The sequence below is a fragment of the Tachyglossus aculeatus genome, chromosome 23, assembly GCF_015852505.1.
Source record: "Tachyglossus aculeatus isolate mTacAcu1 chromosome 23, mTacAcu1.pri, whole genome shotgun sequence".
NCBI classification, from domain to species: domain Eukaryota; kingdom Metazoa; phylum Chordata; class Mammalia; order Monotremata; family Tachyglossidae; genus Tachyglossus; species Tachyglossus aculeatus.
This window is the reverse complement of record NC_052088.1, coordinates 10,461,473-10,487,059: the sequence shown is the minus strand read 5'-3', so window position 1 is coordinate 10,487,059 and position 25,587 is coordinate 10,461,473. Positions and strand designations below refer to the sequence as shown.

The window sequence follows — 25,587 nt, the reverse complement described above, 5'->3', positions numbered from 1 at the left end:
GCAGAGGGAAGCGCTTAACAAATACCATTATTATTATTATTATTATTATTATTATTATTATTATTATTATGGTGTTTGTTAAGTGCTGACCTCCAGGTGGGCTTCCCAGACTAGGCCCCCTTCCCATCTCCCCCACCCTACCTCCTTCCCCTCCCCGCAGCACCTGTATATATGGTTGTACATATTTATCACTCCATTTATTTTACTTGTACATATTTACTATTCTATTTATTTTATTTTGTTAATATGTTTTGTCCTGTTGTCTGACCTCTCCCAAGTGCTCTGCACACAGTAAGTACTCAATAAATAATGATAATAATAATGATGGCATTTATTAAGCGCTTACTATGTGCAAAGCACTGTTCTAAGCACTGGGGAGGTTACAAGGTGATCAGGTTCTCCCACGGGGGGCTCACAGTCTTCATCCCCATTTTCCAGATGAGGGAACTGAGGCCCAGAGAAGTGAGGTGACTTGCCCAAGTCACACAGCTGACAATTGGCGGAGCCGTGATTTGAACCCATGACCCCTGAATCCAAAGTCCGTGATCTTTCCACTGAGCCACACTGCTTCTCTATAATAATTGGCATTTGATAGGCGCTTACTCTGTGCAAAGCACATATTTACTATTCTATTTATTTTATTTTGTTCATATGTTTTGTCCTGTTGTCTGACCTCTCCCAAATGCTCTGCACACAGTAAGCACTCAATAAATAATAATAATGATAATGGTATTTATTAAGCGCTTACTATGTGCAAAGCACTGTTCTAAGCGCTGGGGAGGTTACAGGGTGATCAGGTTGTCCCACGTGGGGCTCACAGTCTTCATCCCCATGTTACAGATGAGGGAACTGAGGCCCAGAGAAGTGAAGTGACTTACCCGAGTCACACAGCTGACAATTGGCAGAGCCAGGATTTGAACCCATGACCCCTGAATCCAAAGCCCACGATCTTTCCACTGAGCCACGCTGCTTCTCTATAATCATTGGCATTTGTTAAGCGCTTACTCTGTGCAAAGCACATATTTACTATTCTATTTATTTTATTTTGTTCATATGTTTTGTCCTGTTGTCTGACCTCTCCCAAATGCTCTGCACACAGCAAGCACTCAATAAACAATAATAATAATAATAATGATGGCATTTATTAAGCGCTTACTATGTGCAAAGCACTGTTCTAAGCGCTGGGGAGGTTACAAGGTGATCAGGTTGTCCCACGGGGGGCTCACAGTCTTCATCCCCATTTTACAGATGAGGGAACTGAGGCCCCGAGAGGTGAAGTGACTTGCCCAAGTCACACAGCTGACAATTGGCGGAGCCGGGATTTGAACCCATGACCCCTGAATCCAAAGCCCGCCATCTTTCCACTGAGCCACGCTGCTTCTCTATAATCACTGGCATGTGTTAAGCGCTTACTCTGTGCAAAGCACCGTTCTAAGCGCTGGGGATGATACAGGGTGATCAGGTTGTCCCACGTGGGGCTCACGGTCTTCACCCCATGTTACAGATGAGGGAACTGAGGCCCAGAGAAGTGAAGTGACTTGCCCAAAGTCACACAGCAGGCATGTGGTGGGGTCGGGATTCGAACCCATGACCTCTGACTCCAAAGCCCGGGCTCTTTCCGCCGGGCCACGCTGCTTCTACTGTAGGGCTGCTTCTATAAAATATCACTGGTTGATTGACAAGGCTGACCAGCTTCCAAGGTGGGTCTTCAAGACCTTGAAATTGGGTGTGTGAGTGTGTGTGCCACTTCACCCTCCTGTCTGCTCCCCTGCACTGCACCGCACTGCACCGCACTGCACCGCACTGCACCGCACTGCACCGCACTGCACTGCCGTAGCCGGAGCGGGGCGGCAGGGGGCGGTAGGGGGCCATCCCGGGCGGGGCTTGGAGTCCCGCGGCCCTGCAGGAGGGGCCCTATAAAGGGGGGCGGCCCACACACCTAACGGACAACTGCAAGGACGCCCCACCGACCGACCCACCATGGCACCTGTCGGGGGCAAGAAAGCCAACAAGGTAGGTCAATCAATCTACCAATCGATCAATCGTATTTATTGAGCGCTTACTGTGTGCAGAGCACTGGACTGAGCGCTTGGGAAGGACAAGTTGGCACCATATTCATTCACTCAGTCGTGTTTATTGAGCGCTTACTATGTGCAGAGCACTGGACTAAGCGCTTGGGAAGGACAAGTTGGCAACATATTCATTCAGTCGTATTTATTGAGCGCTTACTGTGTGCAGAGCACTGGACTGAGCGCTTGGGAAGGACAAGTTGGCAACATATTGAGCGCTTGCTATGTGCAGAGCACTGGACTGAGCGCTTGGGAAGGACAAGTTGGCAACATATTCATTCAGTCGTATTTATTGAGCGCTTACTGTGTGCAGAGCACTGGCCTGAGCGCTTGGGAAGGACAAGTTGGCAACATATTCATTCATTCAATCATACTGAGCACTTACTGTGTGCAGAGCACTGGACTGAGCGCTTGGGAAGGACAAGGTGGCAACATATTCATTCACTCATTCAGTCGTATTTATTGAGCGCTTACTGTGTGCAGAGCACTGGACTGAGCGCTTGGGAAGGACAAGTTGGCAACATATTCATTCACTCATTCAGTCATATTTATTGAGCGCTTACTATGTGCAGAGCACTGGACTAAGCGCTTGGGAAGGACAAGTTGGCAACATATTCATTCAATCGTATTTTTTGAGCGCTTACCGTGTGCAGAGCACTGGACTGAGCGCTTGGGAAGGACAAGTTGGCAACATATTGAGCGCTTACTATGTGCAGAGCACTGGACTAAGCGCTTGGGAAGGACAAGGTGGCAACATATTCATTCACTCATTCAGTCGTATTTATTGAGCGCTTACTGTGTGCAGAGCACTGGACTAATTGCTTGGGAAGGACAAGTTGGCAACATATTCATTCACTCATTCAGTCGTATTTATTGAGCGCTTACTGTGTGCAGAGCACTGGACTGAGCGCTTGGGAACGACAAGTTGGCAACATATTCATTCACTCATTCAGTCGTATTTATTGAGCGCTTACTATGTGCAGAGCACTGGACTGAGCGCTTGGGAAGGACAAGTTGGCAACATATTTATTCATTCAATTGTATTTATTGAGCGCTTACTGTGTGCAGAGCACTGGACTGAGCGCTTGGGAAGGACAAGTTGGCAACATATTCATTCATTCAATCGTATTGAGCGCTTACTGTGTGCAGAGCACTGGACTAAGCGCTTGGGAAGGACAAGGTGGCACCATATTCATTCACTCATTCAGTCGTATTTATTGAGTGCTTACTGTGTGCAGAGCACTGGACTAAGCGCTTGGGAAGGACAAGTTGGCAACATATTGAGCCCTTACTATGTGCAGAGCACTGGACTAAGCGCTTGGGAAGGACAAGTTGGCAACATATTCATTCAATTGTATTTATTGAGTGCTTACTGTGTGCAGAGCACTGGACTAAGCGCTTGGGAAGGACAAGTTGGTAACATATTCATTCAATCGTACTGAGCGCTTACTGTTTGCAGAGCACTAGACTGAGTGCTTGGGAAGGACAAGTTGGCACCATATTCATTCACTCATTCAATCGTATTTATTGAGCACTTACTGTGTGCAGAGCACTGGACTAAGCGCTTGGGAAGGACAAGTTGGCAACATATTCATTCATTCATTCAGTCGTATTTATTGAGTGCTTACTATGTGCAGAGCACCGGACTAAGCGCTTGGGAAGGACAAGGTGGCCACATATTCATTCACTCATTCAGTCGTATTTATTGAGCGCTTACTATGTGCAGAGCACCGGACTAAGCGCTTGGGAAGGACAAGGTGGCAACATATTCATTCACTCATTCAGTCCTATTTATTGAGCGCTTACTATGTGCAGAGCACTGGACTAAGCGCTTGGGAAGGACAAGCGCTTAACATATTCATTCAATCGTACTTATTGAGCGTGTACTGTGTGCAGAGCACTGGACTAAGCGCTTGGGAAGTACTAGGTGGCAACATATTCATTCATTCATTCAATTGTATTTATTGAGCACTTACTGTGTGCAGAGCACTGTACTAAGCGCTTGGGAAGGACAAGTTGGCAACATATAGAGACGGTCCCTACCCAACAGTGGGCTCACAGTGTAGAAGGGGTTCTAATCCCGGCTCTGCCACTTGTCTGCTAGTAATAATAACAATAATAATAATAATAATGATGGCATTTATCAAGCACTTACTATGTACAAAGCACTGTTCTAAACGCTGGGGAGCTTACAGGGTGATCAGGTTGTCCCACGTGGGGCTCACAGTCTTAATCCTCATTTTCCAGATGAGGGAACTGAGGCCCAGAGAAGTGAAGTGACTTGCCCAAAGTCACACAGCTGACAAGTGGCGGAGCTGGGATTTGAACCCATGACCTCTGACTCCGAAGCCCGGGCTCTTTCCACTGAGCCACGTCTGCTGTGTGACCTTGGGCAAGTCACTTTTTTTTTACGGCATTTATTAAGTGCTTACTATGTGCAAAGCACTGTTCTAAGCGCTGGGAAGCTTACCAGGTGATCAGGTTGCCCCACAGGGGGCTCACAGTCTTAATCCCCATTTTCCAGATGAGGTCACTGAGGCCCAGAGAAGTGAAGTGACTTGCCCAAAGTCACACAGCTGACAATTGGCAGAGCCGGGATTTGAACCCATGACTTCTGACTCCAAAGCCCGGGCTCTTTCCTACTGAGTCACGCTGCTTCACTTCTCTCAGTTCCCTCATCAGTAAAATGAGGATTAAGACTGTGAGCCCCAAGTGGGACAGCCTGATCACCTTGTATCTCCCCCAGCGCTTAGAACAGTGCTTGGCACATAGTAAGCGCTTAACAAATACCATCATCATCGTTATTATTGAGAAGCAGCATGGCTTAGTGGCCAGTGTCCGGCCTTGGGAGTCAGAGGACCTGGGTTCTAATCCCGGCTCCGCCATTTGTCCGCTGTGTGACCTTGGGCAAGTCACTTCACTTCTCTGTGCCTCAGTTCCCTCCTCTGTAAAATGGGGGTGAAGAATGTGAGCCCCCCATGGGACAACCTGATGACCTTGTATCTCCCCCAGCGCTTAGAACAGTGCTTGGCACATAGTGAGCGCTTAACAAATACCATCAGTACAGTGCTCTGCACACAGTAAGCGCTCAATAAATACGATTGTATGAATGAATTATTATTGAGAAGCAGCGTGGCTTAGTGGCCAGAGTCCGGCCTTGGGAGTCAGAGGACCTGGGTTCTAATCCCAGCTCTGCCACTTCATTCATTCATTCATTCAGTTGTATTTATTGAGCATTTACTGTGTGCAGAGCACTGTACTAAGCGCTTGGGAAGTACAAGTTGGCAACATCTAGAGACAGTCCCTACCCAACAGTGGGCTCACAGTCGTCTGCTGTGTGACCCTGGGCAAGCCACTTCACTTCTCTGTGCCTCAGTTCCCTCATATATAAAATGGGGTTAAGACTGTGAGCCCCACGTGGGACAACCTGATGACCTTGTATCTCCCCCAGCGCTTACAACAGTGCTTGGCACACAGTAAGCACTTAACAAATACCATTATTATTATCATTATTACTATTCTGTCAGGGGCAGAAGTGAGAAGCACAGGCCCGAGTTCTAATCCAGGGTCCGTTACTTGTCCGCTGCGTGATCTTGGGCAAGTCATTTCGCTTCCCTGGGCCCCAGTTTCCTAAACTGAAAAATTCAATTTTTCAGTCCCTTTTCTCCCTCCTACTTAGACTGTGAATCCCATGGGGGACAAGGACTGTGTCCAACCTGATTGTCTTCTCTCTGCTCCAGTGCTTAGCACATAGTAAATGTCCAACTTGTACTTCCCAAGCGCTTAGTACAGTGCTCTGCACACAGTAAGCGCTCAATAAATACGATTGATTGATTGATTGATTTAACAGATAGCATTATTAGGAGTCCTGTGGCCTGGACAGAAGTAGGGGCAGTGACAGGATGCTCTGCTCCCGGCCTGTTTGGATTTATAATGATGGTTTTGTTAAGTGCTTACTATGTGCCAGGCACCCTACTAAGCGCTGGGGTGGATGCTAGCAAATCGCGTTGGACACAGTTCCTGTCCCATGGAGGGCTCACAGTCTTATTCCCCATTTTCCAGATGAGGTAGCTGAGGCCCAGAGAAGTGAAGTGAGTTGCCTAAGGTCACACAGCAAAGTGGCAGGGCCGGGATTAGAACCCAAGACCGTGCCCTAGCCACTGTGCCATGTTGGATTTGGCTTTGGAGCCATAGCCCAAATTTTGCAATCAATCAATCAATCGTATTTATTGAGCACTTACTGTGTGCAGAGCACTGGACTAAGCGCTTGGGAAGTACAAGATGGCAACATCTGCACTGTCAGTTCTCACTACATGATTTTTCCCCTTCATCATCATCAATCATCAATTGTATTTATTGAGCGCTTACTGTGTGCAGAGCACTGGACTAAGCGCTTGGGAAGTACAAGTTGGCAACATATAGAGGCAGTCCCTACCCAACAGTGGGCTCACAGTCTAAAAGGGGGAGACAGAGAACAAAACCCAACATACTAACAAAATAAAATAAATAGAATAGATATGTACAAGTAAAATAAATAAATGGAGTAATAAATATGTACAAACATATATACATATATACAGGTGCTGTGGGGAAGGGAAGGAGGTAAGATGGGGGGGATGGAGAGGGGCTTGAGAGGCCTCTTCGGGCCTCCCCGAAGAGGCTTGACATTCCCTGAACATCCAGGAGAAGAATTACTACATTGGTTCCCGGGGACTGTACAGTTCATTTCTGTAACACAGAAAAATATCACCCAGGATAACCGTCCGTGATTACTCACCGATTCCATCCTATAGTCTACATCTCTTGTCACAAGGAAATCGGTTTTTTCAGAGCCTGGGATGGTCACGGACTTTTGCACATCGCGAGCTGTAATTCCACCAAATATTTTGCTCATACGGGGACTACTTCCGAAGGACTTTTAAGGATGGCGGGGTCCCTGATTTTTGTTCTGATCACTGAGCTGTCCTTGGAAATAATCGACCCTCCCAAGTATTCCCAACCGGGTGACTCTGGGGGCTTCTTTCCCCCTTCCTTTTCAGGGGATTCTAGACCGGTTGAATGGGGGCGAGGTGGTGATTGGAGATGGAGGGTTTGTCTTCGCCCTGGAGAAGAGGGGGTATGTGAAAGCTGGACCCTGGACCCCGGAAGCGGCCGTAGAGCACCCGGAAGCTGGTGAGTTTCATTATTGGGAATAAAATTAGACTGAAAGCTCCTGGAGGGCAGGGAACGCTTAGTACAGAGCTCTGCACACAGTAAGCGCTCAATAAATACGATTGAATGAATAATAATAATAATAATGATGGCATTTATTAAGCGCTCACTATGTGCAAAGCACTGTTCTAAGCGCTGGGGATTACAAGGTGATCAGGTTGCCCCACAAAGGGCTCACAGTCTTCATCCCCATTTTACAAATGCGGTAACTGAGGCCCAGAGAAGTGAAGTGACTTGCCCAAAGTCACACAGCTGACAACTGGCGGAGGTGGGATTTGAACCCATGACCTCGGACTCCAAAGCCCAGGCTCTTCCCACTGAGCCACGCTGAACTGCAACCTTTACTTCTTTTGTTTCTGCTCTAAAGCTCAGTGCTCTAATAATAATGCTAGTATTTAATAATAATAATGGCATTTTGTTAAGCGCTTACTACGTGCAAAGCACTGTTCTAAGCGCTGGGGAGGCTACAAGGTGATGAGGTTGTCCCACGGGGGGCTCACAGTCAATCCCCATTTTACAGATGAGGTAACTGAGGCCCAGAGAAGTTAAGTGACTTGCCCAAAGTCACACAGCTGGCAATTGGCAGAACTGGAATTTGAACCCATGACCACTGACTCCAAAACCCGTGCTCTTTCCACTGAGCCATGCTATTTGTTAAGCTCTTACTATGTGCCAGGCATTGTACTAAGCAATCGAATTGGACTCAGTCCCTGTCCCACATGGGGCTCACATGCACACAATAAGCGCTCAATAAATACCATGATCGATTACTAGGTACACGAGTGCTCAGTAAACGCTGATAAGGATGATAATGAAGAATTTTCATAGTGGGGCTAAAAAAGAAGTCCCTGATAATAAACATGTAGGAAATATTTGTCTCTCAGCATTTAAGGAGAGGAAAACTCCAGGTTCAATGATCATTCCAAGTTTCCCTTCCAGTCTTAGTACTACCTTCACCAACGATATTCCTTTACACCAATTTTTAATATTCCAGTTTATCAAAAATTATAAAAAGGACCACATGTCTTCCCTACATTTTCTTTTCACGTCTGCTGCTCTAGAGATCTGCAAAGCTCTCTGATTCAAGAGGCGTACAACTTAATGAGATCTCGGTTAGTAGATTGGTTACAAACGGCTTTGGTGTAAAAAAAAAAATTTTCATTTCAATCTCACAGTTCGTCAGCTTCACCGAGAGTTCCTCAGAGCCGGATCAAATGTTATGCAGACTTTCACCTTTTATGCAAGTGAAGACAAGTTGGAGAATAGAGGAAATTATGTTGCGGAGAAAATATCCGTAAGTAAAATTTCACAGAATCCCCATGTTTGACCCCATCCAGTGGCTGAAGCGATAGTTGGTGGGTGAGGGGAGGGAGAACTGATGGAAAGAGGGAAGGAAAAACCTTTTTAGGAAAATCATGTAAGCAGTCTGAAAGAAAGCCACTCAGTGGTATTTAGTGAGCACTAAATTTCTTCATTCATTCAATCATATTTACTGTGAGCCCGTTGTTGGGTAGGGACTGTCTCTATATGTTGCCAACTTGTACTTCCCAAGCGCTTAGTACAGTGCTCTGCACACAGTAAGCGCTTAATAAATACGATTGAATGAATGATTGAATTTACTGAGCGCTTACTGTGTGCAGAGCACTGGACTAAGCACTTGGGAAGTACAAGTCGGCAACATATAGAGACGGTCCCTATCCAACAACGGGCTGTGGACGTTCACCTGGTTGGTCTTTCCGGATATTTAAATGAAGGTAAAACCTCGACAAATACGGCCTCAAATTAGAACCTCCTTATACTGAGCGGAAACAAAAATATGGCTGAAATTCTGTCCAAGGCCATGGGGTTAGATTTGGGTATTATAATAAGTATCTTTTATAACAAGATTTGGGGAAAATGTAAAAGTTTCCCACTAAATTAAGTTTTATGGTCACTTTGCCTATCAATCAATCAATCATATTTATTGAGCACTTACTGTGTGCAGAGCACTGTACTAAGCACTTGGGAAGTACAAGTTGGCAACATATAGAGACGGTCCCTACCCAACAGTGGGCTCACAGTCTAGAGAACAAAACGAAACAAATTAACAAAATAAAATAAATAGAATAGATATGTACAAGTAAAATAAATAAATAAATAGAGTAATAAATGCCTAGGATGGAAGGTCCCTGCTTGGAAAGTCTTTGTCCTTTGGGAGTTGCCTGTCCCACTTTGACGACTGCATCGGCGTCAGTGCTCACCAGGCCTTGCTTCGTTCTGCTCCCCAGATCACATATGTAAAAATGTATATATGTTTGTACATATTTATTACTCTATTTATTTTACTTGTACCTATCTATTCTATTTATTTTATTTTGTTAGTATGTTTGGTTTTGTTCTCTGTCTCCCCCTTTTAGACTGTGAGCCCGCTGTTGGGTAGGGATTGTCTCTATGTGTTGCCAACTTGTACTGCCCAAGCGCTTAGTACACTGCTCTGCACACAGTAAGCGCTCAATAAATATGATTGATTGATTGATTAAAAAAAAATGTTCAGTCCAGATCAGGTTCAGGTCATTCCTCAAAAGCCTCCACTGGTCACCCAGCCACCCCTGCATTCAACAGAAACTCCTTATCGTCGACTTTAAAACCCTCAATCAGCTCACCCCTTTCTATAGATGCATCGTGGCTCAATGGAAAGAGTACGGGCTTTGGAGTCAGAGGTCATGGGTTCAAATCCCGGCTCCGCCACTTGTCAGCTGTGTGACTTTGGGCAAGTCACTTCTCTGGGCCTCAGTTCCCTCATCTGTAAAATGGGGATTAAGACTGTGAGCCCCTTGTGGGACAACCTGATCACCTTGTCTCCCCCCAGTGCTTAACAAATACAATTATTATTATCCGGCGCTTAGAACAGTGCTTTGCATATAGTAAGCGCTTAATAAATGCCATCATTATTATTATTATTACAGCCCAGCCCGTCCAATTCGCTCCTTTAACACCAATCTACTTGCCATACCTCGATCTCGTCTAGCTCACCGCGAATCCCTTGCCCACATCCTCTCCCAAGTGCTTAGTACAATGCTCTGCACACAGTAAGCACTCAATAAATACGATTGATTGATCCTCTCTCTCTCTCTAGCTTGGAACTCCTTCCCCCTTCATATCCGCCAGACCGCCACTCTCCACATCTTCAAAGCCCTCCTAAAATCACCTCTCCTCTAAAAGGCCTTCCCTGCCTAAGCCCTCTTTTTTCCCCCTCCCTGCCCTTCCCTCTAATATTTACCCGCCAGCATTTAGATAGCTTGTCTTATTCTCTCCCATTTCCCGTCTGTATAGTTTATTTTGACCATTTTCTCCCACTCTAGGTTGTAGGAAGTGCTAGGAGAAGCAGCGTGGCTCAGTGGAAAGAGCCCGGGCTTTGGAGTCAGAGGTCATGGGTTCGAATCCCAGCTCCACCACTTGTCAGCTGTGTGACTTTAGGCAAGTCACTTCACTTCTCTATGCCTCAGTTACCTCATCTGGAAAATGGGGATTAAGTTTGTGAGCCCCACGTGGGACAACTTGATTACCTTGTATCTACCCCAGCGCTTAGAACAGTGCTTTGCACATAGAAAGCGCTTAATAAATGCTATTTAAAAAAAAAGGTTGGACACAGGACCTGTCCCATGTCGGGCTCACAGACTCAGCCCCCATTTTACAGAGGAGGGAACTGAGGCCCAGAGAAGTAAAGTGACTTGCCCAAGGTCACACAGCAGACTTGTGCGCTGAGCGGGGATTAGAATTTTCTGACTCCCAAACCTGTGGTCTATCCACTACACTATACACCATTACTATTATACAGCATTTACTATTAGGTACTTAGAGAAGCAGTGTAGCTCAGTGGAAAGAGCCCAGGCTTTAGAGTCAGAGGTCATGGGTTCGAATCCCAGCTCCGCCACTTGTCAGCTGTGTGACTTTGGGCAAGTCACTTCACTTCTCTGCGCCTCAGTTACCTCACCTGTAAAATGGGGATTAAGACTGTGAGGCCCCCATGGGACAACCTGATCACCTTGTAACCTCCCCAGTGCTTAGAACAGTGCTTTGCACATAGTAAGCGCTTAATAAATGCTATCATTATTATTATTATTATAACCAACTGTATATAGTATCACACACCCCCAAGCACTGGGTAAAATGCTTTGCACCCAGTAAGCACTCAGTAAATACCATGCTCCACATTGTTACGCAAGGCACTGAGAGGGGAGAGACCAGAGCGAAGTAGTGATGAGGCAGCATTCATTCAATTGTATTTATTGAATGCTTACTGTGTGCAGAGCACTGTACTAAACGCTTTCTCTGTGGGACTTTTATTGCCAGGAACCAGAGGGAGGCCCTTTTAGCACACAACTATCTTGTCCAGAGTTTAAAACATACTAAACCCATGTGTGGTCATGATATGACCTGCTGCGAAGCAGGTGGAAAGAGCACGGGCTTGGGAATCAGAGGTCATGGGTTCTAATCCCGGCTCCACCACTTGTCAGCCGTGTGACTTTAGGCAAGTCACTTCACTTCTCCGTGCCTCAGTTCCCTCATCTGTAAAATGGGGATGAAGACTGTGAGCCCCACGTGGGACAACCTGATAACCTTGTATCTATCCCAGCACTTAAAACAGTGCCTGGCACATAGTAAGCACTTAACAAATACCATCATCATAATCATTATTATTATTATTATGACAGCTAGACTCTATGGGAGAGAACCATCGTCCATGCATCAGAACCCATGAGCTTCTCTTCCTTCATTCATTCATTCATCTGTTCAGTCATATTTATTGAGCCCTTACTGTGTGCGCTGTGTACTAAGTGCTTGAAAAGTACAATTCAGGAATAAAGAGAGACAGTCCCTGCCCACAGTGGGTTGGGTAACAGTATTTATGATAATAGAGCGAGATGGCCAATACAGTACTATGGGAGCCCCTCCAGCTACGCCCGGATTATCTTCTCTAACCAAAAACCGCAAGCAAGAGGTTGTACTGTACTCTCCCATTCAGTCATATTTATGGAGCACTTACTGTGTGCAAGCACTGTACTAAGCACTTGGGAGAGTACATTGTGACAAACGCACACATCCCCTGCACACAACGACCTTACAGGGCACTTAGTACAGTGCTCTGGACACAGTAAGCGCTCAGTAAATACCACCGATTGATTGTGTAAAAGCTGGGATTGGAAACGACAACAGATGCTGACAGGAGCCCCTGTTCCGCTATTTAGGCAAAATAAAACTAACAATAAAGGAGTCTTACTCTCTGGTGCCGAGGGCACCTCAAAGCCATTCTCGGGAGATGCTGAGAACAAGTTCTTTCCATTCTCCCTCCCTTTAGTCTCTCTTGTCTCTTATATAAGGGACTTATGTCCCTTTATAAATTATAAATTTATATTATAATTATAAATTCATTTATTTATATTAATATCTCCCCCTCTAGACTGTAAGCTTGGTCTTTGAGGTGTAAGGAGTGTAGCAGTGACCCTGCAGATAGAATTCCATACCGGGGGTAGGGAGATGAGGAGAGGGGCCAAAACGAGGTGCCTGCCTCCCCTCTCCATGCCCCATATGTTCATTCATCCAATCCTATCTATTGAGCGCTTACTGTGTGCCGAGCACTGTACTAAGCGCTCGGAAACTGCTCTGTCTCCAGTTTAGGCCGCTCGGAGAAACGGGCTGCCGGAGGAAAGTCTCTCCACTTTAGAACCATGTTTAGAACTTCAGGGCCATTAGTACACTTTGAACCCATTATAGGTGAATTGAAATTTCTTTATAAATCAAACGGCTTAAATTCCATCAAGCTTATTTTGTCTTCTTTAAAAAAAGGTAATGTAATAATAATAATGGTATTTGTTAAGCATTTACAATATGCCAAGCACTGGGGTAGATCCAAGTGCTTTCTTGAGTTAGCATTTTACAGTACATTCAATTCTTCAGTGAGTATCTTTTCCTGAAATGAACGTACAACTGTAAAACGGGCAGAAACAAGAAACTGAGACCTCTAAACTATGTTAACTTCACGAAAAGCCAGATACCTTCTGAAAAAGTAAGTCGCTCATGTGCCCGTGTTCTCAATTTCTTTGTAAATTAAACCGCTTTCTTGAGTTAGCATTTTACAGTACATTCGATTCTTCATTGAGTATCTTTTCCTGAAATGAACGTACAACTGTAAAACGGGCAGAAACAAGAAACTGAGACCTCTAAACTATTTTATGTTAACTTCACGAAAAGCCAGATACCTTCTGAAAAAGTAAGTCGCTCATGTGCCCGTGTTCTCGATTTCTTTGTAAATTAAACCGCTTTCTTGAGTTAGCATTTTACAGTACATTCGATTCTTCAGTGAGTATCTTTTCCTGAAATGAACGTACAACTGTAAAACGGGCAGAAATAAGGGATTGAGACCTCTCAACTATTTTAGCTTCATGAAAAGCCAGCTATCTACTGACAAAGTAAGTAGCTCGCGTGCCTGTGTTCTCAAATTTTAGGGGCAGAAGGTGAACGAGGCTGCGTGTGACATTGCCCGGCAAGTGGCTGACGAAGGAGATGCCTTGGTAGCCGGAGGCGTCAGTCAGACCCCGTCCTACCTCAGTTGCAAGAGTGAAACTGAAGTGAAAAACATCTTTCGGCAGCAGCTAGAGGTCTTTACCAAAAAAAAGGTGGACTTCTTGATTGCAGAGGTAAATTCAGTAATTCCAAGAATCTGACTTTAATCGAGTTTAGCCTGCGCACTCCTTTAAGAGGCTTAGGACTCTTTTCTGCTCCTGGGTATAGGAACTCCAGCCTGGCAGAGGTTTCCTTGAAAATTCAATTTTAGTGAATAGTAATAATGATGGCATTTATTAAGCGCTTACTATGTGCAAAGCACTGTTCTAAGCGCTGGGGAGGTTACAAGGTGATCAAGTTGTCTCACAGGGGGCTCACAGTCTTAATCCCCATTTTACAGATGAGGTAGCTGAGGCCCAGAGACGTTAAGTGACTTGCCCAAAGTCACACAGCTGACAATTGGCAGAGCCGGGATTCGAACCCCTGACCCCTGACTCCAAAGCCCGTGCTCTTTCCACTGAACCACGCTGCTTCTCTAATAATGTTGGTATTTGTTAAGCGCTTACTATGTGCAAAGCACTGTTCTAAGCGCTGGGGTAGATACAAGGTAATCAGGTTGTCCCACGAGGGGCTCACAGTCTTCATCCCCATTTTCCAGATGAGGGAACTGGGGCCCAGAGAAGTGAAGTGACTTGCCCAAAGTCACACAGCTGACAGGTGGTGAAGCCAGGATTTGAACCCACGGCCTCTGACTCCAAAGCCCGTGCTCTTTCCACCGAGCCACGCTGTGAATGAATTTCTTACGGGAGATCGGCATCCTCTGACTTTATTTGCGGCCTCATATAGTTGAGATCCGGCATGTTCTGATTTAATCATCCATAGGACTTTTTTACCCTTGCGCTTGGATTTCTCCTTTGCCCTTGGATTTGCAATCTTTATTAATAACTGTGGTATTTAAGGATTAGAACCCAGGTCCTCTGAGGCTCAGGTCCGTACTCTTTCCACTAGGCCACACTGCTTCTCGTCTGATTCCTTGTAACCTTCATTTGATGCCTTTTAGAGAGGGTAGGGTCATTCGATCATCATCATCAATCGTATTTATTGAGTGCTTACTATGTGCAGAGCACTGTACTAAGCGCTTGGGAAGTACAAATTGGCAACATATAGAGATAGTCCCTACCCAACAGTGGGCTCACAGTCTAAAAGGGGGAGACAGAGAACAAAACCAAACATACTAACAAAATAAAATAAATAGAATAGATATGTACAAATAAAATAAATAAATAAATAAATAATTATTAAAATAAATAAACGATCATCCCAACGTTAAGTTATATTACCGGGAGATATCATCCACCTGATTCTCTCTCAACGAAATGTCTCTCACATTCTCTGGTTAAAGTTAAATCTCTCGATTTGTTGTTTGCCTTCATAATTATGATTTTTATGATGGTAATTAGTTTTAGTAACAGCCCCCTGCTCAAAAATGGTATTTTTGTTGCTCGATCAAAGAGTTACTTGTAGCTATTCCATCCCCATTTTGCAGGTGAGGGAACTGAGGCACGGGGGAGTTAAGTGACTCACCCAAGGTCACACAGCAGACAAATGGCAGCAAAGCTCGTGACTCCCAGGCCCGTGCCCTATCCCCATGCCGCAGACAAATGGCAGCAAACCTTGTGACTCCCAGGCCCGTGCCCTAACCCTATACCCTACTGCTTATCTGTCGATGGTTATCGATTGATCTCTGCTATGTACTGAGCGCTCGCTCGCTTTGTGGAGAGCCCCGTACAAAACGCTCTGGAGGGGACGCTCCAACAGAGTTGGTCGATGGGACCCCTGCCCACAAGGAGTTTAGAGGAGGAGTTGGGCGTTAAAAACAGGTTATTGGATTGGTTTCATCACACCTCACAGACAAACGTTTGAAGTCCATGCCTGCCGATGACAAAGGAAGAAATCATCTTTAGGAGGCGTGAAGATGGAGCCATCTAGTCTCAGCTTGCTACCGCTTCAGCAGAACCCTTTCATTTTGGCCTCCTGATGGCTTCTGCTTAGTTACTCGGTTTGATGAAAAAGAATTGGATCTGGCACCTACAGTATTGGGGAACATCCAGCTCCTCAATTTGACTCGCTTTTGGCCCACTACACATCCGCCATACACCCCCTGGCCCGGAATGCCCCCCCTCCCCACATCCGCCAAGCTAGCTCTCTTCCTCCCTTCAAGGCCCTACTGAATCCAGCTCACCTCCTCCAGGAGGCCTTCCCAGACTGAGCCCCCTCCTTCCTCTCCCCCTCCTCCCCCTCTCCATCCCTCCTGCCTTACCTCCTTCCCTTCCCCACAGCACCTGTATATATGTATATATGTTTGTACGTATTACTCTATTTATTTATTTATTTTACTTGTCCATATCTATTCTATTTATTTTATTTTGTTAATATGTTTGGTTTTGTTCTCTGTCACCCCCTTCTAGACTGTGAGCCCACTGTTGGGTAGGGACCGTCTCTATGTGTTGCCAACTTGTACTTCCCAAGGTCTTAGTACAGTGCTCTGCACACAGTAAGCGCTCAATAAATACGACTGATTGATTGATTTAAGTGCTATGTTGGCACAGAGCCATTCACACCCTCTCACCCTGCTCTCCTGGGCCCACTGGCCCTAACTGTGAGACATCTGGCAGGGGGAAAGGGGTTAGTCTGTGGAAGAGAGTAAGCAAGGGTGGGGTGGGGTTTTCCTATTTTCTTTTTCCAGGGAAACTTCCCGAAGGAAAGCAGCTAAAACTCTGCTAAACTGAATCTCTTTCAGTATTTTGAGCACGTCGAAGAAGCCGTGTGGGCGGTTGAGGCTTTAAAGGAGTCTGGGAAGCCGGTGGCGGCTACCATGTGCATCGGCCCAGAGGGAGATCTGCACGGAATTCCGCCCGGAGAATGTGCCGTCCGGCTGGTCAAGGCTGGTGAGGGGCTAATTCTTTCCTCATTACAGCAGACGATTATGTTCCCTTTATCACGCAAAAATGGCATTTAGCAATAAAGTAGAATACTGTTTTTCTATCTACGAGGAAATTCCATCAAGTTTATTTTGTCTTCTTAAAAAAAGTAATATAATAATAATAGCAGTTGTTAAGCGCTTACTGTGGGCCAAGCACTGTTCTAAGCACTGGGGTAGATCCAGGGTAATCAGGTTGTCCCACGTGGGGCTCACAGTCTTCATCCCCATTTTGCAGATGAGGCGACTGAGGCACAGAGAAGTTAAGTGGCTTGCCCAAGGTCACCAGCAGACAGGTGGCGGAATGAGGATTAGAACCCACATCCTCTGACTCCGAAGCCCGTGCTCTTTCCACTAAGCCATGTTGCTTTTTTTACTCAGTGATGTCCATGAAAAGTTGTTAAGACATTACTAACCATTAGGAAACAAAGCTCTATGTTGGAGGCTTAGCACATCATTATTATTATTATTGTTATTATCATGTTTTGGTGTTAAGCACATACTATGTGTCATTCATTCATTCACTCGTATTTATTGAGCGCTTACTGTGTGCAGGGCACTGTACTAAGTGCTTGGGAAGTACAAATCGGCAACATATAGAAACGGTCCCTACCCAACAACGGGCTCACAGTCTAGAAGGGGGAGACAGACAACAAAACAAGTAGACAGGTATCAATACTATCAGAATAAATAGAATTATTGCTATATACACATTATTTATAAAACTAATAGAGTAATAAGTGCTGGGGGAGATACGAGTTAATCAGGTTGGTCACAGTCCCTGTCCCACCTGGGGCTCCCAACCTAATCAGGAGGGAGCACAGGCACTGAATCTTCATTATACAGTTGAGGAAACTGAGGCACAGAGAAATTAAGTGACTTGCTCAAGGCCACACAGCAGACAAATCTGGATTATGAGTTGGGTCCTCTGACTCTTAGGCCCTTAGGCCCTCTTTCCACCAGATCATACTGCTCCTCTGTGCTAAAGGGCATAGAAATCCAAAAATGTTTTTGGCGTGGTTTTTTTTTAGCATAATAAGCACTAAAGAGGAAAAGTCTCTTTCCTCATTTATGACAAGATGGACCAAGATAAAGAGATTTTTCTTTCCATTATTCAGTGCTCATTGTTTGCTGCCCCTTACTCATAAGACAAATGAATGTTAATACCAAGGTAACCAGGCCTGACTAAACTTGTACTGACTGGTTTAATAATAATAATAATAATAATAATAATAATAATAATAATAATAATAATAATAATAATTTTGGTATTTATTAAGCTCTTACTATGTGCAAAGCACTGTTCTAAGCGCTGGGGAGGATACAAGGTGATCAGGTTGTCCCATGTGGGGCTCACAGTCTTAATCCCCATTTTCCAGATGAGGTAACTGAGGCCCAGAGAAGTGAAGTTACTTGCCCAAAGTCACCCAGCTGACAAGCGGCAGAGCCGGAATTTGAACCCATGACCTCTGACTCCCAAGCCCGTGTTCTTTCCACTGAGCCATGCAAGCAGCATCCTATACCATATAAATCTAGCAGCCAAGCTTAATACTTAGGTATATAGTTATACCTATTCCGCATGTCAATCCAACTGTATATTCAATTATTTATTTTAAATAGTCCTCCCTCATTAGAGTGTAAGCTTTTTGTTGAAAAGGATTATTTCATCTTTTGTTTTGAAATTCCCAAGAACCTAGCGCAGTGTACTTGCTCCCAGTGGCTGCTCAATAATAATAATAATCATGGTATTAGTTAAGTGTTTCCTATGTGCTGGGCAATGTCCTAAGTACTGGGATAGATACAAGATAATTGGGATGGACACAGTCCCTGCCCACATAGGGCTCACAGTCTTAATCCCCATTTTACAGATGAAGACACTGAGGGACAGAGAAGTGAAGTGACTTGGCCAAGGTCACAAAGCAGACATGTGGTGGAGCCATAATTAGAACCCAGGTCTTCCGAACCCCAGGCCCTTGCTCTTTCTCGCTGCTTCCCAATAAATCCTATTGTTACTACTTCTATTTTAATAATAATAGTTGTGGTATTTAAGCACTTACTGTGTGCCAAGCGCTGTACAAAATGCTGGGGTAGATACCAGTTAATAAAGTTGGACACAATTCCTGCCCGACATAAAGATTGCCGTCTAAGAGGAGGAAAAATGGGTATTGAATCTCCATTTTAGCGATGAGGAAATGGAGGCCCAGGGAATTTAAGTTGACTTGCATGTGGTCTCATAGCAGGTAGTAATTATGGTATGGTATGGTAATTGTTAAGTGCTTATTATGTGCCAAGCACTATGCTAAGGCTGGGGTAGATAAAAGATAATCAGCGTGGACAGTCCCTGTCCCAAATGGGGCTCATAATTTAGGAGGGAGTAGTATTTAATTTTACTTGTACATATCTATTCTATTTATTTTATTTTGTTAGTATGTTTAGTTTTGTTCTCTGACTCCCTCTTTTAGACTGTGAGCCCACTGTTGGGTAGGGACTGTCTCTGTATGTTGCCAACTTGTACTTCCCAAGCGCTTAGTACAGTGCTCTGCACACAGTAAGCGCTCAATAAATACGATTGATTGATTGATTTAATCTCCAATTTACAGATGAGGGAACTGGGGAGTAGAGAAGTTAACTCACTTGCCCAGGGTCAAGGGCTGGGATTAGAACCCAAGTCATCTGACTCCCATGTTTGAGAACTTTCCAGTAGGCCATGCGGCTTCTCTTTAAACCCCCGCTCATTGTTTCGTTAATATCTGCACCTCGTTTAAAGACATCCCCAATTTATCTCTTGATCCACCGTAAAAGTTGACAGTGAGGGAGCCAGTTGCTGTGGGACTCTGAAAATGGACTATTCCAAAGATGTCGTTGCCTTATCTCATTTTTCAGAGACTTTCTCAAAGAGAAGGTAGTCTTTTTTTTTTAATGGCATTTATTAAGCGCTTACTATGTGCAAAGCACTGTTCTAAGCGCTGGGGAGGTTACAAGGTGATCAGGTTGTCCCACGGTGGGGCTCACAGTCTTAATCCCCATTTACCAGATGAGGGAACTGAGGCCCAGAGAAGTGAAGTGACTTGCCCAAAGTCACCCAGCTGACAAGTGGCGGAGTCGGGATTTGAACCCATGACCTCTGACTCCAAAGCCTGGGCTCTTTCCACTGAGTCACGCTGCTTCTCTAGTCCTGCTGATTGGTATAATTCATCCCAGCACGTAGATTTGGGGCTCAGGCATTTGCTTCAAAAATCATTTCAGCGAGGAATACTAAACTCATCGTGGGCAGGGAACGCGTCTACCGACTCCTATACTATACTCTCCCAAGCGCTTAGTACAGTACTCTGCACACAGAAAGCACTCAAATATGATTGATTGATCTCTAATAAAGCATTTTGGGGTGGGGGGGTAAGCTCAACCCAATGAAACCGTTCTTCAATCTGCTTTTTCAGGAGCTTCTATTGTTGGAGTGAACTGCCATTTCGATCCGACGACTAGCCTACAAACCGTGAAGCTTATGAAAGAGGGTTTGGAGGCAGCGAGATTGAAAGCTCACCTGATGGCCCAGCCACTGGCTTACCACACTCCTGACTGTGGCAAACAGGGCTTTATTGACCTCCCAGAGTTTCCTTTTGGTAAGTTGTGACTCGCACCGTTGACCTGTGACGGAGCAATAGTGACCATCGATGAGAAGGGGTAGGTAGGGCAACTCCTCAGCCCAGCCCTCTTTCCCTAAGGCCCTTCCCGTGGGGGTATTTTTTTTTCATAGCATTTGTTAAGCATTTGCTATGTGCCAGGCACTGTTAATAATAATAATAATAATGGCATTTAATAAGCGCTTACTATGTGCAAAGCACTGTTCTAAGCGCTGGGGGGGGAAACAAGGTGATCAAGTTGTCCCACGTGGGGCTCACAGTCTTCATCCCCATTTTACAGATGAGGTAACTGAGGCTCAGAGCAGTTAAGTGACTTGCCCAAGGTCACACAGCAGACATGTGGCGGCTCACAGTCTTTAATCCCCATTTTCCAGATGAGGGAACCGAGGCCCAGAGAAGTGAGGTGACTTGCCCACTGTTGGGTAGGGACCATCTCTATATGTTGCCTACTTGGACTTCCCAAGCGCTTAGTACAGTGCTCTGCACATAGTAAGCGCTCAACAAATATGACTGAATGAACGAACTTGCCCAGAGTCACCCAGCTGACAATTGGCGGAGCCGGGATTCGAACCCACGACCTCTGACTCCAAAGCCCGGGCTGTTCCCACTGAGCCACGCTGCTTCACTGTTCTAAGCACTGGGGTAGAAGATGCAAAATAATCTGGTTGGACACAGTCCCTGTCCCACAAGGGGCTCACAGCATTAAACCCCATTTTCCAGATGAGGGAACGGGAAGCCCAGAGGAGTGAAGCGACTTGCCCAAAATCACACTGCTGACAAGGGGCGGAGCCGGGATTAGAACCCAGGTCCTTCGGATTCCTAGCCACTAGACCACGCTTCTTCTGTAGTAGCAGCAATAGTATTTCTGCCGTCGTCCAGGCTGACCGGGAGGGGAGGGACTGAGGGGCCGACAACTGTCGAACTACCACAGGGAGCTTTTCTGAACGTCCGGGTGACAGGTGAAGTTGAGGCAGCATAGTTTCATTTCAGGCCTGGAACCCAGAGTTGCTACCCGGTGGGACATCCAGAAATACGCCCGCGAGGCCTACGAGCTGGGCGTGAGGTACATCGGCGGCTGCTGTGGGTTCGAACCCTACCACGTCCGAGCCATCGCCGAGGAGCTGGCCCCGGAGCGGGGGTTTCTGCCGCCGGCGTCCGACAAGCACGGGAGCTGGGGCAGCGGCCTGGACATGCACACCAAACCCTGGATTAGGGCCAGGTGGGCGCGTTTCACTTCGACTCCCACGTTGCGGAGCCCACAGCACGGATGGTGCAGTGTGGCCGCTAGAAATTCCCTAACTGGCGCACTGTATCACTCATATTTATTGAGCACTTTCTGTGTGCAAAGCACTGTACTAAGCGGTTGGGAGAGTACAATATAACATGCTCCCTGCCCACAACGAGCTTCCAGTCGGTAGGTTTGGGAGGCCACGGAGCAACCTCTACCAAGCACAGAAGATTTTTGTACTCTTTCCAAAAGAAATTGTAAAAGAAACACCCCCTTCCCTGACAACCAAATGCACAAATGTTTTTCATAAAATGCCCACCCGTCAGAGTACTTGCAGATATATTCCTGCATTTGTTTTGGTGAGGAAGAAGAGATTGCAGTCTGGGTTTAGGAAGACTGTGACTTCTGAGGCTATTTTCATTCAGTACACTTTTTGCTTTCACTAAGGCCCAAGTTGTCCTCCACAGAAACTGCCAGCTCCCCCCCTCTTTTTCCAGTGTGTGGTTGTCTTATTCTTTTGATCAGTGGTTTTCCTTTTCATTCCTATTTATTTATTTATTCTTTATTTATTTTACTTGTACATATCTATTCTATTTATTTAACAAACAAATTTTATTTTGTGTGGTTTTGTTCTCTGTCTCCCCCTTCTAGACTGTGAGCCCACTGTTGGGTAGGGACTGTCTCTATGAGTTGCCAACTTGTACTTCCCAAGCGCTTAGTACAGTGCTCTGCACACAGTAAGCGCTCAATAAATACGATTGATTGATTGATTGACTCCTATCAAAGACCTCTGTGTGTTTTAGTTAGGTCTTCAAGTAGTCTTCAAATATTACTCAATATTACAATAATAATATTGTAATAATATTAATAATAATATTACAAATATTATTCAAATAGTCTTCACGGTCTTCAAATATTACTCTATTTTATTTGTACATATTTATTCTATTTATTTTATTTTGTTAATATGTTTAGTTCTCTGTCTCCCCCTTCTAGACTGTGAGCCAACTGTTGGGTAGGGACCGTCTCTCTATGTTGCCAACTTGTACTTCCCAAGCGCTTAGTACAGTGCTCTGCACACAGTAAGCGCTCAATAAATACGATTGAATGAATGAATGAATGAACCGTTAGGATGAAAATCTGTCCTACAGGTGATGGTATTCACCACAGCATCCTTATGAGGTGAACATTGTAGAGGATAAAGGCATAAACTGCTGTATAAAAAGTAGATGTTTGAATCAAGTTGGGTGAAATCCCATTCTCAAATTGTCTAGCGGTCCTATGAATCCAGTGGAGGCTCCAAAACTGTGACTGAATGGAGTTGGTTAAAATAGTGCACAGTCTTCTAGACTGTGAGCCCACTGTTGGGTAGGGACCGTCTCTATATGTTGCCAACTTGTACTTCCCAAGCGCTTAGTACAGTGCTCTGCTCACAGTAAGCGCTCAATAAATACGATTGATTGATAAATAATTGGGGTATTTGTTAAGTGCTTACTATGTGCCAAGTACTGTTCTAAACACTGGGATAGACACCAGATAATCATGTCCTATATGGGGCTCACATTCTAAGAAGGAGGGAGAACAGGTATTTAATTCTCATTGTGCAGATAAGGGAACTGAGGCACAGAGAACTCCTCATCTGCAAGGGGGTTCAATACCTGTTTTCCCCCCTACTTAGACCGTGGGACCTGATTATCTCCTATCTCAGCGCTTAGTATAGTGTCTGACTCATAGTGAGCACTTAACGAATACCAAAAATATTATCATTTTCATTGTTATTATCATCATCATCATCATTAGAATGAACTTGCCTAAACTAAGAATCTGGTCTTTAAAATAGAACACTATCTGAAACATTGAATGTGAACTGTAAACACGTTATGGGCAGGGAATGTATCTGTTCATTCTGTTGTATAGTACTCCCATTCATTCATTCAGTCGTATTTATTGAGCGCTTACTGTGTGCAGAGCACTGTACTAAGCACTTAGCACAGTGCTCTGCTCATAGTAAGCGCTCAATAAATACCACTGATGGATTGATGGAATAACTTGTCGCCGTGAACAATAAAACGATTGAATCAATCAATCAATCGTACTTATTGAGCGCTTACTGTGTGCAGAGCACTGTACTAAGCGCTTGGGAAGTACAAGTTAGCAATATATAGGGACAGTCCCTACTCAACAGTGGGCTCACAGTCTAAAAGGGGGAGACAGAGAACAAAACCAAACATACTAACAAAATAAAATAAATAGAATAGATATGTACAAGTAAAATAGAGTAATAAATATGTACAAACATATATACATATATACAGATTGAATGAATGTACAGATTTATTACTCTATTTTACTTGTACATTTTTACTATTCTATTTATTTGATTTTGTTAATACGTTTTGTTTTGTTGTCTGTCTCCCCCTTCTAGACTGTGAGCCCGCTGTCGGGTAGGGACCGTCTCTAGATGTTGCCAACTTGTATGTCCCAAGCGCTTAGTACAGTGCTCTGCACACAGTAAGCGCTCAATAAATACGAATGAATGAATGAATGACCTGTATCCTGCACAGTGTAAGCTCTCAATAAATACGAATGAATGAATGAATGACTGGTATCCTTCCCTTACAGGGCGAGGAAGGAGTATTGGCAGAATCTGCCGCTCGCTTCTGGCAGACCGTACTGTCCTTCCATGTCACGGCCAGATGCTTGGGGTGTGACCAAAGGGGCCGCCGAGCTGATGCAGCAGAAAGAGGCAACCACTGACCAACAGCTGAAGGACCTCTTTCAGAAACAGAAGTTCAAATCGGGATTAGTTTAACCAGTACCTTGATGTTTCCTGGAGCTCATCTGTCAGTGCCTGATTCACTTTGCCCTTTAAGACAGGTGGGGAGCCTATGGAAGCACAATGCTCCTATTAATTAAGTAACGTACCTCTTGTCTCTCCGAGGTAGCAAGTTTCCTCTAAATGTAATCTTTAACGATACATAGACCCAGAGAATAAAATGTTTTTCAGACATGTACTGTGGTTTCCGCACTGATCAGACATGTACTTATTGGAGGGTAGGTGGTTTCCGCACTGATTCAGCCTCAGTCAGTCGGTCAAAAATATTGAACCATTCACTTGGAAAGACAGTGGAGGTAAAAGTCACAGAGCTTACAATCTCATGGGGGAGACACACACATAGAATTATGTACAATTGCGGGGGGGGGGGGCAAAAAGAGATACAACTGATTACACCAAAATCATGGCGAGATAAATCAATCAATGGTATTTACTGAGTGCCTACTTGAGTACAGTACCACAGAAGTGGTAGATACACTCCTTGTCCAAATCAAGCTTACAGTCTAGAGATGAGTAGGTACTTAATATTAGTTGGTCACAGGTAAGCCGTGGGCATTAGCAGGCAAATACCATGGGCTAGGTTTGGTCTTGAATGCTAGGGAAGCAGTGTGGCTCAGTGGAAAGAGCCCGGGCTTTGGAGTTGGAGGTCATGGGTTCAAATCCCAGCTCCGCCAATTGTCAGCTGTGTGACTTTGGGCAAGTCACTTCACTTCTCTGTGCCTCAGTTACCTCATCTGTAAACTGGGGATTAAAACTGTGAGCCCCCCGTGGGACAATCTGATCACCTTGTAACCTCCCCAGCGCTTAGAACAGTGCTTTGCACATAGTAAGCGCTTAATAAATGCCATCATCATCATCATTATTATTATTATAGAGCCCTTTTTGAGACGAGATAGATTCATTCAATCGTATTTATTGAGCGCTTACTGTGTGCAGAGCACTGTATTAAGCGCTTGGGAAGTACAAGTTGGCAACATATAGAGACGGTCCCTACCCAACAGTGGGCTCACAGTCTAGAAGATCTGAAGTCCTGGTGTACCCCAAATCAGGTTTTGGTCTGGGCCGGGCCCCTGTGTTCT

At 45.0% G+C, this 25,587-nt stretch overlaps 1 protein-coding gene across 1 annotated transcript; it reads left to right on the top strand.

Moving 5' to 3' along the window:
- The first annotated feature begins 1,938 nt into the window (after positions 1 to 1,938).
- Positions 1,939 to 24,686, top strand: LOC119944759 (betaine--homocysteine S-methyltransferase 1). The gene is made up of 8 exons (XM_038765900.1): positions 1,939 to 2,013; positions 7,109 to 7,241; positions 8,456 to 8,574; positions 13,766 to 13,957; positions 16,624 to 16,771; positions 20,241 to 20,423; positions 21,435 to 21,663; positions 24,295 to 24,686. The coding sequence occupies exons 1-8, from the start codon at positions 1,981 to 1,983 to the stop codon at positions 24,482 to 24,484; spliced, it is 1,227 nt and encodes a 408-aa protein (XP_038621828.1). The 5' UTR covers positions 1,939 to 1,980; the 3' UTR covers positions 24,485 to 24,686.
- The last annotated feature ends 901 nt before the right edge of the window (positions 24,687 to 25,587 follow it).